The sequence below is a fragment of the Sceloporus occidentalis genome, unplaced genomic scaffold (assembly GCF_023333645.1).
Source record: "Sceloporus occidentalis isolate IW3139 unplaced genomic scaffold, rSceOcc1.0.p SCAF_237, whole genome shotgun sequence".
Taxonomy (NCBI): Eukaryota; Metazoa; Chordata; class Lepidosauria; order Squamata; family Phrynosomatidae; genus Sceloporus; species Sceloporus occidentalis.
In genome coordinates this window covers 828,134-846,809 of record NW_028317217.1, presented here as the reverse complement: position 1 = coordinate 846,809, position 18,676 = coordinate 828,134, and the positions used below count along the sequence as shown (strand labels likewise).

General features: G+C 44.8%; 1 protein-coding gene across 1 annotated transcript; it reads left to right on the top strand.

Annotated features, from left to right (window-relative positions):
* The first annotated feature begins 901 nt into the window (after window positions 1-901).
* LOC149276491 (uncharacterized) lies at window positions 902-17,937 on the top strand. The gene is made up of 3 exons (XM_089503603.1): window positions 902-1,137; window positions 11,296-11,357; window positions 17,210-17,937. The coding sequence occupies exons 1-3, from the start codon at window positions 902-904 to the stop codon at window positions 17,857-17,859; spliced, it is 948 nt and encodes a 315-aa protein (XP_089359729.1). The 3' UTR covers window positions 17,860-17,937.
* The last annotated feature ends 739 nt before the right edge of the window (window positions 17,938-18,676 follow it).

The following is an 18,676-nucleotide window of genomic DNA, read 5'->3' as shown; positions in this document are numbered from 1 at the left end:
ACCATCAGCCATTGCAACAGACTGAACATTTGACACAGACTTAGATTTCAGGAGGTTAATGTCATTACACATATGGTTAGAAGCCCCAGAATCCAGCATCCAGACTGAACTCACTGTGGCTGCTTGATGAACTTTGCAATCATTGTCCCCAGCCACAACTGCTGCTCCACTCCTGGAACTAGCACCTTTTCCCTGCTTCTTCTTCGATGCTGCAAACCTCCAACAGTTCTTTTGGACGTGCCCTGGCTTCTTGCAATAAAAACAAGACTTGGACACTGCAGCCTTCTCCTGCTGGCAATTCTCCACAACCTCCGGTAGGTTGAAAACCTTTGGTATCTGTCGCTGCTGCCTCTGGAGCCCTTCAATCTTCCGTCGCTGGCTCTCCTCCAAGACGCACGCCGACACCAACTCAGCAGTCATCTGGTCTTCAGCCATCCCTTGAAAACTATGCAAGATGTGCTCATAGTCTTGGGACAAACTCCCAAGCAAGATGTATGCCTTTTGCTCCTCAGGCAAGGTGACACCTCTCAGCTGCACTTGTGCAAACAGGTCCTGCACTTCCTCTAAATGCTTCTCAGGATCCTGGTTATTTTGCATCTTGCAAGCATATAACCTTTTGCAACAGAGCATCCTGGACAAGGCAGTGCTACTTTCATGCACATTCTTCAGAGTATCCCAGACGGCTTTAGCACTAGTTTTAAGCCTCACATGATTAATCTGGTTAGGCTCAACAGTGAGTAAAATTGTAGCTCGTGCCTTTGAATCATCAGCAAGTGTAGTATCAGTAGGACCTTGTTCCACCACACGCCAGAGACCCTCACGGACCAACAGCGCTTCTGTGTAAACAGCCCAAGAGCTGTAATTGTTAGTGTTTAGCTTGGGAAATCTTGGTGCCACCTCCATGACTCAAAGCAAACGGCAAAACAGCCAAGAGTCCCAGAAGTATGTCCAACAAACACTGTTATCTTCCCATTTGCCTCCCGGCACAGGACAGATGAACAACACAGAGCAAACTTACAGCTGGAAGAAAAACTCCACAGCAGACTCTCAGTGGAACAGGAACATCAGCAACAGCATACCCTCCAGAAGACCATCTAAGCACACCAGCTTGGCAACCATCCTGGGAAGCATCCTCAGGCAAGCCATCTCGGCAACCATCCTAACCATCCTCTGCTACCACTTTGGGATGGTTGATGTCTCGTGCTGCCGGTGGTTTGAACTGGTACCAACTGGAACAGATGCAGTCTTCTCAGCTACTCAGGATCAAAGTAACTTCCACACAGATTTTCACTCAAATGAGGGTTTATTGACTTTGTTGCTATTTACACTTTACAGCAGGCTACTATACATCTATACTCTTTCAGAGTCCATGCTAGAAGCTCGAATGTGACATCAGTCTTTGTTCTCTCAAAAGATCAACCTTCCCACCAAGTGGACACACCTCTTTCCCATGAAGTCACCATACTACACAAAAGCATAACAATAATACATTTGTTTATATTATGTCTCAGCACATGTCCTTGAAGACGTTCTTCCAGGCCTAGACTTTCTGGCTTTCAACAGGAACCATTTTAAACCTTAGTTAACCATTGCCACATCTGAACATTTTCCATACAAATTAGAAATATATTTTAACAAAATGGACATTGAAACACAAAATGGACACTGGAACAAAAAATGGACGTTGGAACACAAAATGGACGCTGGAACACAAAACGGCCCCTGGAACACAAAATGGACGTTGGAACACAAAATGGACACTGGAACAAAAAATGGACGTTGGAACACAAAATGGATGTTAGAACACAAAATGGACGTTGGAACACAAAATGGACACTGGAACACAAAATGGACGTTGGAACACAAAATGGACGATGGAATACAAAATGGACGATGGAACACAAAATGAACGCTGGAACACAAAATGGATGTTGGAACTCAAAATGGACACTGGAACACAAAATGGACGTTGGAACACAAAATGGACGTTGGAACACAAAATGGACGTTGGAAAACAAAATGAACGCTGGAGCACAAAATGGACTCCGGAACACCCTGGTGAAATGAGTGCATCATAAATAAATAAATAAATAAATAAATAAATAACATGCTTTTCTTTTGCATTCCTCCTATTTTCCTCATCATCAGCTCCTTTCCCAAGAAAGCGGCATTCGCACTATAGAAATAAGGCACATTGACACCACTTTAACCGCTCAGTGCTATGGAATCCTGGGATTTTACCTTTGGACACTTAGCCTGCTCTGCCAGCGAGCTCTCATGCCACAACAAACTACAAATCCCAGGATTCCATAGGATGGAACCAGAAGAGTTAACACACTTTAGAACTGGATTATTTCTGCAGTGTAGATACAGCCTGAGTCTGTTGTAAAAGAATAGAGGCACCCAAGTCGAGTTTTTACCCTTTTAAAATGGTTTTGCTTTTTTTAAATATAGGTATTTTGTTTTTCTGTCTAATCCTTATTCTTCTTGTTGTTTGTTTGTTTGTATGTATGCTTGTTTAATTCTTGCTAATCTGAGTTATTCTGGTCTGTCTCCTTCCTTCTTGCCTGAAAATCTATTAATAAGGAAACTGGGGAGACTTTTAAAACCTCCCAAAGGAGCCACTTTTGGCCTTTTTGGGGGACTAGCCTCCTCTTAGAAGCCAAAGCCCAATGTTTGTGAAGAAGCAGAATAAGGCTTGTATTAAAACTCTTCTCCCCATTTCTGATCCCTTTTAAAACCCATGTTCCCCAGAAGGAGCAGAGCTGTGTAATAAGAAAACCCTCTCAGAAAAGAGACACAAAAGACACACAAAGAGACACACTTCCTTCCTTTTGGCCCAAGGAGCCTGGCCTCCTTCTAATTCTAGAGCCTCAGGAGAGAAAGAGAAGCTCTGTTCAACCGAGGCCTCAGAGAAGGTTCTGGAACAATATTCCCCACAGTCACAAGCAGCACAAAATGGCCACTGGAACACAAAATGGCCACCGGAACACAAAATGGCCATCGGAACACAAAATGGCCACCGGAACGCAAAATGGCTGCCTCTTCCGGAGCGCTTGGCAGTTGGCAGTTTGAAGCCTTCAGGGGAGAGAGAGAGACTGAGGGGAAGAGTGCAGGGACATAGCCTTAAATTCCTTCCTTCCTTCCTTCCTTCCTAGCTGCCTTGCGTTAGTGGTGTTACTTGTCTTGTTGTGTGCTTTTAAGTTGTTTCTGACTCATGGCGACCCTAAGGGAAGCCCTTTGCAGGGTTTTCTTGGCAAGAGTTGTTCAGAGGACATTTACCATTGCCTTCCCTGAGGCTGAGAGAGTGTGACGTCTTGCCCAAGGGACCCAGCTGGTTTCATGGTGGAGTGGAGCACTGGACCCAAGCCTCCAGACTTGTAACTCACTGCACCACACTGCCTCTCGTTCCCATGTAGAACCTGAGAAATAAGTGCAGACTTTTTGTTCTTTATTTGTGTGTTAAGGTCGTTTCTAACTTATGGAAACCCTAAGGCAACCTTATCATGGGGTTTCCTTGGCAGGTTTCTTCAGAGAGGGGTTGCCATTGCCATCCTCTGAGGCTGAGAGAGTGTGACTTGCCAAGGGTCACCTAAGTCCAAAACACCCTGAAGCAATAATCCATTCTGAGACTGCTTTAACTGCCCTGGCTCAATGCTAGAGAATTCTACGAAATGTAGTTTTGTGAGACATTGAGCCTTCTCTGTCAGAGGGCTCTGGTGCCACAATAAACTCCATTTCCCAGGATTCCCTAGCACTGGGCCAGGGCAGTTAAAGCGCTCTCAAACTGGACTATTGCTGCCGTGTGTTTTGGACCTTTCTTGGCCGCAAATTGTCCATAGCCTGCAATGCATCTCCTAATTCTGTTGGCAGTCCCTCCCTCCCAACACTTTCTCATTTCCCCCCAAAACCAGCGCAAAGCTGGCAGATGGAAAGAGGTTTTAAAGCAGCATTTAAATCTGCCATATTTGTTTTTAAAAGACTAAATGTCCCAAATGCTATTATCAGTTTCGTAGCTATTATTACAGAAAGACGTAGAGTGCAAACTCCTCAAGTACCTTTATTTTCTGGAGTGAGATGGGCTTTTCCAACTGACTCACTGTGATGATCTCCGGTGGTCCAAGCAGCCAAACCGCGACCCTGTAATAATAATAATAATAATAATAATAATAATAATAATAATAATAATTTTATACCTCTCTTTTCAGTCAAAAGGCTATCGTTAATTAGACATTTAGACATTATGGCTCTTAGCCCAGCAGACCCTTAAATTCCTGAAATCACGCTGCCATCATCCAGTGAATCATAAAAGGGTTTCCCTTAACCTTGACTGGAACCAGTTAAGGAACCTTATTTCTCCTTCTTTACTGATCTTCCCAAGCATCAACCGAGCCAAGACACGTGTAAAAGGAGCGTCGAGTAGTAGATACTCCAAGGAGATATTTACTATAAATAACAAAATATAACTGAAATATAAGTCATACAAGATATTAAGAGTCTTGCAGGTACAATATTTGTAAGTATATAATATTCAATTCATACAAGCTATTAAAAAAATAAATGAAGCCAAGCGTCAATTCATATAAGTGTCCAATTCTGAGACTAACTTCCAAGATCCGCTCTTTAACTCTCTCTCTCTCGATCTCCAACCGACACAATTCCCCCAACTGTCTCTTGGTCTCTCAGGCCTTATATCTCCTTCTCACGGAAGCTTCCAGAAGAACCTTTATCTTGCTCTCTGATTGGTCAAGAGAGCCTTCCGTAGCAGTGATGTCATTCTGCATTTGCATAAACCTCCCTTTTCTGCCTGAAGAAGACCTCCATTGACTGGAGCCAGTCATTACATTTGCCCAAGGCAAGGCTTGCACCTATTTCCTAATGTTGTTCTTGGGGTCTGCCTTCCAGTTGTTTCCAGGTCTTCTGGTGACCTTATGGGAGTCTCTGAAGGGGTTTTCTAGGCAGGTTTCTTCAGAGTGGGTTTCCCATGGCCATCCTCTGAGGCTGAGAGAGTGTGACTTGCCCAAGGCTTCAGTGGTTTTGGAAGACTCTTTACTTTATTTTCTAGAAGGCGGCTGAGGTGTTGCTTCTTGTTCTGAAGAATGAGAGGAACCTTCTGGCATCCAAAAGGCTAACATTCTCTGGAGTTACGTCTGATAATATGTATATATAGGATTGAAATACCTGTTCATTTATTACAAGGTTTATAGTGCACCCCATATCATAGAATCTCATAGCTATGTCTCTTAATAGCAGTTAACCAAATTAAACAGTATATAAAACAAAAACATTAAACAAGCTAGACAAGGAAACTATTACATGGATTTGTAATTGGATGACTGGCTGAACCCAAAGGATGTTCAGCAATGGCTCCTTTTCATCCTGGAGAGAAGTGACCAGTGGGGTGTCCAGTGGGGCTCTGTCCAGGGCCCAGTGCTATTCAATGTCTTTATCAATGACTTGGATGACAGAATAGAGGGCATACTTATCAAATTTGCAGATGAGACCAAATTAGGAGGAATAGCTAATACTCCAGAGGACAAGATAAAAATTCCAAATGACCTAAACAGACAAGAAAGCTGGGCCCAAGCTAACAAAATGAAATTCGACAAGGAGAAATGTAAGGTACTGCACTTAGGGCAGAAAAATGCAATACACAGATATAGGATGGGGACACCTGGATGAATGAAAATACGTGTGAAAGGGATCTAAGAATCAAGTAGACACAAGTTCAACATGAGTCAACAGTGCAATGCGGTAGCTAAAAAGGCCAATGCTATTTTAGGCTGCATCAATAGAAGTAGTGTCTAGCTCAAGGGACATAATAGTGCCACTCTATTCTGCCTTGGTCAGGCCCCACCTGGAATATTGTGTCCCGTTCTGGGCCCCACAATTTAAAAAGGGTGTTGAGAAACTGGAGCATGTCCAAAGAAGGACGACTAAAATAGTGAAGGGTCTGGAAACCATGTCCTATAAGGAATGTCTTAGGGAACTGGGGATGTTTATCCTGGAGAAAAGAAGGTTAAGAGATGATATGATAGCCCTTTTAAATACTTGAAGGGATGTCGTATTGAGGAGTGAGCAAGCTTTTTTTCTGCTGTTCCAGAGACCAGGACCCTGAACCATGGATGCAAGATCCAGGAAAAGAGATTCTGCCTCAACATTAGGAGGATCTAACTGACGGTTTGTTGTTCGACGGTGGAACAGACTCCTTCCTCAGAGTGCAATGGAGTCTCTTTCCTTAGAGGTCTTTAAACAGACACTGGATGGTCATCTGTCAAGGATGCTTTGATTGAGAGTTCCTGCATGGCAGGGTTGGACTGGATGGCCCCAGTGGTCTCTTCCAATTTATGATTCTATGATTCTGAGATCACAATGGGGCAGTCTCAATGCTTCAGGTAAGGAGCACCAGCCTGAAATCAAAATGGACAGACTCGATGCAAGAGGGAAGGAGCATTAGCTTTAGGTCACAATGGGCCATTCTCAATCCTTTAGGGAAGGTGCTTCAGGCTGAAGTCACAATGGGCCAGTCTCATTCCAGTCTTAATCCTTCAGGTAAGTAGCAGAAGCCTTGAATCACAACAGTCCTGTCTATTAGCCAGTCTCAGTCCATAAAGCATCAGCCTGAAGTCACAATGGGCCACAGTCAATCCTTCAGGCAAGAAGCATCAGCCTGAGATCACAATGGGACAGTATACATGCTTCAAGTAAGGAGCATCAGAATGAAGTCACAATGGGCCAGTCCCAAAATGGCCGCTGGAACACAAAATGTCTGCCAGAACACAAAATGGCTTCCTCTGCTCAGCACTTGGCAGTTGGCAGTTTGAGGCCTTCAGGAAACCCATAATGAAGATTGTAAGGTCCCTAAAGTCGGGAGTGACCCCAAACAGGAAATCCCAACCTTAACAATACCTAAAGGTTTTCCTGATGCTCTAATATAGAGACTCCCTGAGACAGTAAGTATTCTCAAGCAAAGGAGGGCCAGGAGAGCCCCGGAGAGGCTTATCTTGGGGTGGCTCTGGATCTCTGGTGCTGCAACAAACTACAAATCCCAAGATTCCACAGGATGAAGCCAGGAGAGTTAATGCAGTTTCGAACTGGAATATTTCTGCAGTGCAGATACAGCCTGAGTTGGTTGTAAAAGGGTTGAAGCACCCAAGTCTGGTTTTTCCTTTTTAATAATGGTTTTACTTTTCAAAAAATAAGCACTTTGTTTTTCTGTCTAATCCTTATTTTTGTTGTTGTTTGATTCATTCTTGGTAATATGAGATGGTTTGGTTTGTCAACTTCCTTCATGCATAAAATGTCTTAATAAGAAAACTGAGGAGACTTTTAAAACCTCCCAAAGGAACCACTTTTGGCCTTGTTTGGGGGGCAATCGTCCTCTTAGAAGCCAAAGACCAATTTTTATGAAATATAATAATAAGGCTTGTATTAAACCTATCCTCCCCATTTCTGATCCCTTTTAAAACCCATGTTCCCCAGAGAGAGCAGAGCTTTGTAATAAGAAAACCCTCTCTGAAAAGATACACAAAACCCTGCATAGTGTTGCCATCTCATGGGTCTTAGGCTTTGGGAATGTGTGCCTTTGGCCAGTGTCCGTGTGGCTGGGGCTCCAGGGTCCCTCAGTGTTGCCAATCTGGTGACTTTCACACCAAAATGGGTCCTTTTCAGAGCCTTTGGTGTGATTTTGGTGGTTGGTTTTAATGGTACTTTTGAGAGTTGAAATAAGTATTTGGTGAGATATTGGGGGGATTTGGTGAGTTTTGGCCAAACGTTCGGGGAATTATCTTCGAGGCTTGTTGGCGACACTGCCTGCCTTCCATATTAACTGCAGGAGGAGCCTGTGAGGGTGGGGCAGGGGGCGGGGTCTTCCAGCTCCTCTTCCCCCATTGGCCAGAATGAAGAAGGGGAGGAGCTTCTGCCTCTCTATTTAGGTATGCGCGCGGAAGAGTGAGCAAGGAGCAGAGAACGGGACACAGAGAGAGAGAGAAGGAAGGAAGGGAGGGAGGGAGGGACTGGAGTAGAGTAGAGTAGAGTAGAGTAGAGTAGAGTGGAGTGGAGTGGAGTGGCGTGGCTTGGCGTGGCGTGGCGTGGAGTGGCAGCAGAGGGACAAGGCCTGGAAGCGGTAGGATTCACTGCTGTGCTGAGGGCTGGCTTGGGTCTACTTTGCTTTGGCCACTGCCCCCATGGAGGGGAGGAAGGAGGCCCAGCAGGCCTTCCAGGCATGGGCCACTCTCTCTGAAGGAGGGAGAGTGTGAATCGGATCCCCAAGTGGGTTTTTAATGCTTTTAATGGTGGCTCTCACACTGGAGCAATGGAAGTGGTGATGGTGATGGTGATGATGATATTATCAGGCTGCCACCACCCCTTAATCATCATCAATGCCACCTCCCTGGGCATTCCTGTTTTGCACCACTGCAATTGCCATGGCTCAGTGTTCTGGAACTCTGGGAATGTACTTTTAGTTTGGCATTTCAGGTGTTGCCAAGGTTTGGAAATCCTGTTTGGGGTCCATTCTGACTTTGGGCCCCTTTCATCCTCCATTTTGGGTTCCCTGAAGGCCTCCAACTGCCAAGCGCTGAGACAGAGGTGGCCATTTTGTGTTCCAGAGGCCATTTTGTGTGCTGCTTGTGACTGTGGGGAATAATGTTCCGGAACCTTCTCTGAGGCCTCAGTTGAACAGAGGCTCCTCTTTCTCTCCTGAGGCTCCAGAGAGAGAAGGAGGCCAGGCTCCTTGGGCCAAAAGGAAGGAAGTGTGTCCCTTTGTGTGTTTTTTGTGTCTCTTTTCTGAGAGGGTTTTCTTACAAAGCTCTGCTCCTTCTGGGGAACATGGGTTTTAAAAGGGATCAGAAATGGGGAGGATAGTTTTAATACAAGCCTTATTCTTATTCTTAACAAACTTTGGGCTTTGGCTTCTAAGAGGAGGCTTGTCCCCCAAAAAGGCCAAAAGTGGCTCCTTTGGGAGGTTTTAAAAGCCTCCCCAGTTTCCTTATTAATAGATTTTCAGGGAAGAAGGAAGGAGGCAGACCAGAATAACTCATATTACCAAGAATCAAACAAACAAACAAACAACAAAAATAAGGATTAGAGACTAAAACAAACTACTTATTTTTTAAAAGGAAAACCATTATTAGGAGGGTAAAAACAAGACATAGGTGCTTCTACCCATTTGAAACCGACTCAGGCTGTATGTGCACTGCAGAAATAATCCAGTTCTAAAGTGTGTTAACTCTCCTGGTTCCATCCTATGGGATCCTGGGATTTGTAGTTCGTTGTGGCACAAGAGCTCTCTGGCAGAGAAGACTAAGTGTCCCAAAGGTAAAATCCCAGGATTCCCTAGCACTGAGAGCGTTGTCAAAGTGCCTTATTTCTATAGTGCGGATGCAGCCTTCTTGGGAAAGGGGCTGATGCTGGGGAAAAGAGGAGGAATGCAGAAGGAAAGGAGGATGGACGGAGGCCACCTGCAGCTGGACTGGCCTCCCTGACCGGTCAAGACCTCAGCTGAGTTGTGGACAATGGGCATTCTTAATATTAATATTAATATCTTTCACTGTTGATTGTAATGAGGGAGAGGGATCAGGTTTCTACTTCAATGGAAGCATCAGGTTAATTTTTAGGTGTTGTTAAGTTTGGAAATCCTGTTTGGGGTCCCTTCCGACTTTGGGGCCCTTTCATCCTGCATTTTGAGTTATCTGAAGGCCTCAAACTTCCAACTGCCAAGCAGTGAGGCAGAGGGAGCCATTTTGTGTCCTGGTGGCCATTTTGTGTCCCAGTGGACTTTTTTGCTTCTGTCAGCCATTTTGTGTTCTGGTGGGCATTTTGTGCTGCTTGTGACTGTGGGGAATAATGCTATGATTGAGATTTCCTGCATGGCAGGGGTTGGACTGGATGGCCCTTGTGGTCTCTTCCAATCTATGAATCTATGTTCCGGAACATTCTCTGAAGCCTCAGTTGAACATGTCAGGGAATGACATGGATGTGGCCACTAGGTGGAGCTGTTGTGCAAGTTATATACAGCTCTAGTGGCAGTTATATGTGTCACCATTCGAACAGTGCATCATCACAATGTTGATGCAACTGTCAACTGTCCTTCCTAACTGTCACTGAGAGACAGACTGAGACAGTTGGTGTGTGAGAGCAACTGCCTCTCTGTGGATGGTGTTACTGTGGCTGCGTCACAGGTTGTGTTATTATTGTTGGTTGGTGTAAATAGTGTGTATTAGAGACGGTTGTCCAATACACTCTGTATATATATATATATATATATTGTAAATATTGCAAACGAAGATTAAAGTGAAGAGTGAAGGCTTGTTCTGTAGTTATTTCTGAAGCCTGGAGCTCAAGGCCGTTTGCAGTGGTGAAGGAATATTTCCTTCTTGACCAGAATACCTTTGCAGACATCTCCACAGATTTCTTCTCCCTGGCGTCCTGTCAATGTGGTTCAACTCTGCAGGTGGTTGTGGTGGACACAGTGCGTCTTTCCACACACCCCAACAGAACAGAGGTTCCTCTTTCTCTCTCTGAGGCTCCAGAGCGAGAAGGAGGCCAGGTTCCTTGGGCCAAAAAGAGGACTGTGTGTCCCTTTGTGCCTCTGACCCTCCATTTTGGGGGGAAGGAAGGGAGGGAGGGAGGGAGGGAGGGAGGGAGGGAGGGGCCTGTGAGGCTCTAAGGAAGGGGAGGCAGGGGACTCAGGGCCAGTGGGGAGGCTGGGCTTTGGGGGCTGGGAGAGAGAGGTGGGGAAAGAGACCCTCCCTTTGGGCCCTAGCTGGGGAGGGTCCCACCAGTCCTTGCCTCCCCCTTTGCGAAAGGAGGCCCCCTCAACCCCCTGGACTAACTCCTGCCACTCATTCCTAGGGCTGGGACTCAGAGGAGCTTCCTAGGCATTGTCACCTTCTGCCCTCCATGGCCACTCATTTCACATCTAGCTATGGGACATTAACAGGGCCCTCTTCAATTCCTCATCCCTTAATCCCCCATCACTCTAAGAAGGCATGGAGTATCTGTTGTGTATGAGAGCTGCAGTGAATCTGTGCTAGGGCCAGATGGGAGGAAGGGGATGCCCACCTCTGCATTGACCCAAAGGAGGCATATGTCACCTGCGTATGTCACCAGCAGGATGCTGTTCTCTGTGTCTTTGAGTGCTGCAGTGTTTCTTGCCAAGCCAATCCTAACCCTGGTCTCTTTTCTCAGGAACTTCATCTTGGACCCCTTGGACCCAGCTTTGGGGCCTCTCTTGCTGTAAGTGACCAAGTGCAGGGCCACCAGGACCCCCTGCCCACCTGATGGCTGACACAGAGGGCAAGTGGAGGGAGTTGGGCTCCAACAGAAAGAGGATGCCGAGGGACAACAGCTCTTTGGTGAGTCACTATCCTATTAGCTTCATCTGTGTCATTGCTGGGCCAGTTTATGAAAGGAAGCAGATACGATACTGTCCCAGTTTGGCAGAGAAAGTCCTGCTTAATCCTGTGTCACCCCACTACTTCAGGGGCTTTTAAAAATTTCCCGATTGCCCTCTCCTCCTACCAATTTTCCCGTTCTCAGCTCTCTTCAGTTCCTGAGTGCAATTGAGTTTGCACCTCACCAACTCAAAAGTGGGGAGAGGAGAGGAAAGAAGGAGGCAGGATATGGCCCTTCCCAGGAGGCTGATGCAAAGGCAAACTGCTGTGCCCTTCCTAGCTTGTGTGATCTTCCTCATAAACAACTTTGGCCATCTTTACTGCCTTCTGGGTTGCTTGTCCACATGTGACTTGCTTTTACAATCTGTGAAATATTGGGGGCTATGGGAGAACATCTCTGGATCTTAATATGGGGTGCGACCAATGGCCCTCAAGCCCAGAGTGCTCCCCAGAACTGTTATTAAAAATGATGTTTGCTTCTGAAATGTGTCAAGAAATGTCTAAATGCACCATAATTCATTGTCGGGTAAATGTACTGTATGTGTTGGGATAGTCAGTATCCTAATCTATCATCAATATCCCAGCCATGGTCTAAATTATATTGTGTATTAATATTAAAAAGATTCGAGACAAACTGGATCTCAAAGGCAGTAGCTTTTATTTTGCTGACAGAATTTAAAGTTTATTTCCTAGACTGAATTCTAAAGGGATCAAATAATATTTGGATGCACCATGTGCTTTCCTCCCCTTTAGCTTAGTCACTCTCTGGATGAGGGCTATTTTCTGTTGCAGGTGACCTTTGCGGATGTGGCAGTATATTTCACTGAGGATGAATGGAAACTGTTGACGAAGAAGCAGAGACTTATGTACAATTATATAATGATGGAGAATTATCAGAATGTGGCCTCTGTGGGTAAGGAACCGGAATCCATTAGCATTATAGAATCACAGAGTTCGAATAGACAACAAGGGCCATCCAGTTCAGTCCATTTCTGCCATGCAGGAATACACATTCCAAGCACCATCCAGCCTTGGTTTAAAGACCTCCAAAGAAGAGAACTCCACCAAACTCTAAGGAAGTATATTCCACTGTCGAAGAGCTCTTACTGTCCCAAAGTTCCTCCTAATGTTTAGGTGGAACCTCTTTCTCTGTCGTTTGCATCCATTGTGGTGTCTCTTTTTCTCTGTAGCAGCAAAAAGCAAGCTTGCTCCATCCTCAATACAACCCTTTCCAACATGTAAACATGGATATCATATCCGCTGTTAATTTTCTTTTCTCCAGGGTAAACATACCCAGCTCTCTAAGCCGCTCCTCATAGGGCTTGATGGTTTCCAGATCCTTCACCATTTTGGTTGCCCTCCTCTGGGCATGTTCCAACCTGTCAACATCCTTTTTGAATTTCAGAGGCCAGAACTGGACACAAGATTATTCCAAGTAAACCCTGACCAAAGCTGAATAGAGCTTCACTATTACTTACCTTGATCTAGAAACTATACTCATATTGATGCAACCTAGAATCACATTGGCCTTTTTAGCTGCCGCATCACACTGTTGGTCCAAGTTCAACTTGTGGTCTACTAGGAGTCCTAGATCCCTTTGAAGCGTAGTTTAATTGTGATAGCAACATCCTGTAGAATATTTGAATTAGTAGTTTAGTGAGGCACTATTGCTCTCCACTTTATAAGGATTCTAAATACTATATTGTAAACTGCCAATTGTCAGAAGCAGGTTCTGTGGTTCATCCAGAATGGTATTAGGGTTTAGGGGGGATTGTTAGTAGTTTAAATGCTAGTAGTTTTAAGCAGTTGGTAAGTATAATGGGGCCTAGAATGGCTTGGGGAAAGGAAGCAGTTGTGGAGGCTCTTAGCTGACTGGTTTGTGAGTTTTGGGTGGAAGATATTCTACAGGGGGGAGAGTCGTATGTGAACTGTGAAAGAAGAAGGCAAGCGATACCTTGGCAGCCAGGCTGGTTAGGGGCTGAAGGGGAGGAAAAGGGAGGAGTGTGAAGATAGTTAACGACGGAGGGAAAAGGTTTAGACACTTCAGAGACAGCTTAGACTTATTAATGGACCCTTCTGCCTGAGTTTCTCAATAAACCTATTGGTGGAAGCAAAGGACTTTTTAATTCTGAAACTAAGTTCCGCACCCAGATATCTCACCAATGCTAGGATTTTGTAGGAAGACAGCATGGAGATTACTAGTAATGCATTTCTCATTGAAATGGTAGCACATCTCTGAGTATGTTTCCTTTTTTGGCCCTCTTCCAGCTTTTTGAGGTTCTGCTTCACTTCCCCAAAGGGATGCAATGGGATACTGAGGCACAAAACTTTATTCCTATTTTAAGGCAATACAATGTGTGGTTGACCCTGAGATCCCCCGGGGGGGCAATGTGACGCCCCCAATCCCCAACAGTAGCCCATCCCTGTCTTAGAGATGTCTTAATACTGCTCCCTGGTGCTTGATCCTCACCAAAACAGAAGTCCAGGACCCAGCCCCCTTGCTTTGCCTTTCCCAATGAGTAATTTGCATATGGATTATCCTGCCTTTCTCAACAAATGAGCCTCAAAGTGTCCCTTTTATGCATCACACTCTGTTGGTGTGTGTCTGTGATAGAGAGAAGGAGCGAATGTGAAAAACAGAAAGGCAGGAAAGAGATGGTGAAGGTGAAATACTGAAGCAGTGCAGATGGGCAAGAAGGAAGGTTGGAGAGTGGAGGGAGAAAGGGAAGGGGATCAGGCTTAAGAGGGAGATGAAATGCACAGATATAAGATGGGGGACACCTGGCTGAATGAAACTACGTGTGAAAGGGATCTAGGAGTCCAAGTAAACCACAAGTTGAACATGCGTCAACAGTGTGATGTGGCAGCTAACAAGGCCAATGTGATTTTAGGTTGCATCAATAGAAGTATAGTGTCAGGATCAAGGGAAGTAATAGTGCCATGGTATTCTGCTTTGGTCAGGCCTCACCTGGAATATTACGTCCAGTTCTGGGCACCACAATTCAAAAAGGATGTGGAGAAACTGGAGCATGTCCAAAGGAGGGCGACTAAAATGGTGCAGGATTTGGAAACTATGAGGAACGACTTGGGTAACTAGGGATGTTTAGCCTGGAGAAGAGAAGGTTAAGAGGTTATAGGATAGCCCTGTTTAAATATTTGAAGGAATGTCAAGCTTGTTTTCTGCTGCTCCAGAGACTAGAACACGGAACAATGGATGCAAACTGCAGTAAAAGAGATTCCACTTCAACATTAGAAGGAACTTCCTGACAGTAAGGTCTGTTCGACAGTGGAACAAACTCCCTCTGAGATTTTGGTGGAGTCTCCTTTCTTAGAGATCTTCAAACAGAGGCTGGATGGCCATCTGTCAGGGATGCTTTGATTCCTACATGGCAGAATGGGATTGGACTGGATAGCCCTTGTAGTCTCTTCCATCTCTATGATTCTAGGCCTATGGGAGCCAGGAGGGGGAGGCAGGAGCAAAGCCAGGATTTCCTAGCTCTGTGCGGAGAGAAAGGGACCTCTGGGAAGGGCCAGGAGAGGGGCCTTGGGGATTGGGAGGCAGCCACCAACCTCACAGATTATACTGATAATAATAATAAGTTTTATTTGTATTTACCCGCCTCTCTCAATGGAGCGAGGCGGTATTACAACCGTAAAATAGCCACAAAACAACAATAGCATCCAATTTACACACAGTAAAACAACAAAACGCTTAAAACTCAATTTGGGACAAATAAAAACATAATTTAAAATGCACAGTTGTGATCAGAAGTGGGATTTTTCCTTAAGTTCTTTACAAGAGGTCAGCTGGGTAAGCCTGCCGGAAGGGATCCATCTTAAGTCCTTTCTTGAAAGCATCCAAGGTGGTGTTAAGATGGATCTCCTCCGGCAAGTTGCTCCATAACTTGGGGGCCATGGCTGTGTATGCTCTGTGAGAAGTTGTTCTTAGCCTGACCTTTGGGTAATCTAATAGATTCTTCCCAGATGTTCTGAGAGTGAGGGGCGGATGGTGTAGGGAGAGGCCTTCCCTCAAGTAGCTCAGGCCCAAGCCATGTAGGGCTTTAAAGGTAATAAGCAACGCTTGGTATTGCGCCTGGAAGCTAATTGGCAGCCAATGTAGGGATACTGGTGTTATATGGTCTGACCTAGATGTTCAGGTGACCAATCTGGCTGCCAAGTTTTCAACTCACTGAAGCTTCCAAACTTGGTACAAAGGTAGCCCCATGTAGAACACTGAATTTAGGAAATGAACTTGAAATCAGGCCCTTGTTTTCATACATATTAAGGGTTCCATTTAGCAATTATGAGCAATGTCTATGAAGAGAGGAAAGGGTATCACAAAAATTCCTTTTTCTCTAATGTCTCTTTTCCAACCTCAGCTTTCTTAGCTCTGTGGTTGATTCCAGAGGCCCTTTGTCACTCGAAATGCTGGAGTCTGGGGAGGACACTCACAAGTGCTATGCTTTTAGGGGAATTTCATACTTAGCTCAAAGGAGAGATTGAGGCAACAGTGACCTCAGGATTCATCCCAACTATACCAGGCCCAGAAGCACACAGAACTCCAGAGGCGTTTCAAATAGGCTTTTGTGTTTTATTTAGGGGGAAAGCAAAATACATGCACGCACACACACATATACACATATAGGTGTTCACGCACCACATGCAAGAACTAGGTAACAAAGGTGGGAGTGGTGAATAGTGTAAGGCTTTGCTAATGGTAATACATTACCTAGATGGATCTTGATTCCAATTGCTATGGGTCCAGAATGGGGAGAGAAGTCAGTAACTGCTATAGCAAGTGAGGCTGGTGAGTGTAGTGAGGTGTTTAGCAATGTAAACCAACGGAGTGTAAGTCTGCAACCGGACTGATGCTGAAGAACAGCCAGTTGGGGCTGATATTTATACTGAAATTGTTGCTTGGGGGCAGAAACCGAGCATTCGAAAAGGTTTAAATTGCTTTAGGATGTTTCCTGGGTGGGGAAAGAATTGTCTGAAACTGAATTAAATTAAATGGGTGCTTGGTGGAAATACTTCAGCCAAAAAGGATTATCACACTGGCTCTCAGGTCCTTCTTGGCTCTGAATTCTGGTCCCATTCACAAGCCAATGTATAGCACAGTCTGAAGGCAACACTCCCAGAGTTCAATAATAACATAGCAGAGTACAGTAGCAAATCTCTAGATATAGGCATTGGCAATGCATTAACCACTTTCCACACATAAAAATAACTCACAGCCACAGTTGATTTCCTCCAAGTCCTTGGAGGTTCTTTAGCTTGAGTTGCAATAGAAAACAAATATGTACCAGCTCTCCTCTCTGACTTCCATCAACTTCACAATCTCTTGTACACACAACTCCAACCCACATCAATCCACATGTGAGCTGTATACTGTATTGGTTGTGAGTCATCTCCTGGAGCTAAACAGCATGAAGCATCCTCTGCAGTTAGCTTGCATCATGCCATGTGCTCTGACTCAACACTCTATGGCAGCCTCACAGGAAATGATGCCACTTTTCAATCAAAGTATTTTTACATATATTTATTGGAATATTTTTCAACTGTCTGACTATCTGCTTCTACTGATTTCCTCATGACAGTTCCCCTTCAATTTCTTCTTTGGTAGCTCTGAGTAAGGATACAGTCATTATATGGATTTGGGGCATCCAGAACAGGGTCATGCTCAGGTCACTCACACCAACATTATTAATTTAATCTCAAATAGGGAGGGATGAACGTGGGGCTAAATCTTGGGGCAACACTTTCCTCTCTTAACACTGAGATTCAGTCTTGTCTGTCATTGTCCTCCTTTACAGAAGAATTTGTCAGTCACGAGAGAGTCCACACAGGAGAGAAGCCATACAAATGCCAGCATTGTGGGAAATGTTTTTCTCGGAAGTCACACCTATTGGCACATCAGAGAGTCCACACAGGAGAGAAGCCATACAAATGCCAGCGTTGTTGGAAATGTTTTTCTTCCAAGTCATACCTATTGGCACATCAGAGAGTCCACACAGGAGAGAAGCCATACAAATGCCAGCATTGTGGGAAATGTTTTTCTTCCAAGTCATACCTATTGGCACATCAGAGAGCCCACACAGGAGAGAACCCAAACAAATGCCAGGATTGTGGGAAATGTTTTTCTTCCAAGTCATACCTATTGGCACATCAGAGAGTCCACACAGGAGAGAAGCCATACAAATGCCAGGATTGTGGGAAATGTTTTTCTTCCAAGTCATACCTATTGGCACATCAGAGAGTCCACACAGGAGAGAAACCATACAAATGCCAGCATTGTGGGAAATGTTTTTCTTCGAAGTCACACCTAGTGAGACATCAGAGAGTCCACACAGGAGAGAAGCCATTCAAATGCCAGCATTGTGGGAAATGTTTTTCTTCGAAGTCACACCTAGTGAGACATCAGAGAATCCACACAGGAGAGAAGCCACACAAATTCCAGAAATGAACTAACATTATATTTATCAAGAAGCAAAACAAAGAATGTATTTTAAATCTTGTGGTGATAAGAAAAAGCCCTTGTGATTTCGTGTGTTAGGTTTGTGTGTCCATATGCCTGTTTATGTTTTTCAATTATATTTTGTTATTTTGAGGTTTTATTTGCCTTTATTATAGATTATTGCTTTCGTTTATAAATTTGAGTGGGGATCATGGTGGTGGAATAGGTTAGTTAAACAGAGGGGTGGGATTGGCTGCAGCTGGTTAGAATAGTTATGGGAATGATAGCATTTGGAATTTGTTCGATGTTGGCTGAAGAAAGTTGGGGACAGGTATTAACAGAAAGGGCTAGTTTGTGGGAATGGCAAAGGGGGCCTTGTTATCTGTGGGACATAGACTGTGGGAATTGGAGGTGGGGGCCAGGTTTGGACGAGTGTGATGTTTTAGGTTTTGGGGTTTTAATGTTTGGTTTGGGGAGGGCAGCTCTGACTTAAAGACTCAATTTCTGATTATGTGTTTGCAATAAAGTTTTTGTTGTTTCAACACACTGGACTCATTGATGTACAGAAATTCTGCATTTGCACAAAATGTACGCTTTCTTCTCTCCTCAGCCCTCAGCTCCATTCCCAGACATAAAAACAGAGGCAAACACACATATATACTCAGAGAGACAGAGCTATATGTACAAAGCAGAGCCTTCCCAGCCTTTCCCTCCTGAGTCCAGCTCCGCAGCTTGGGCTCCATTCCGGAAGGAAGGAAAAAAGGCCGTAGTCCTTCCCTTCTTCCAAAGGCCAACAATGGAATAAACAGCAGCAGCAGCAAAGGCC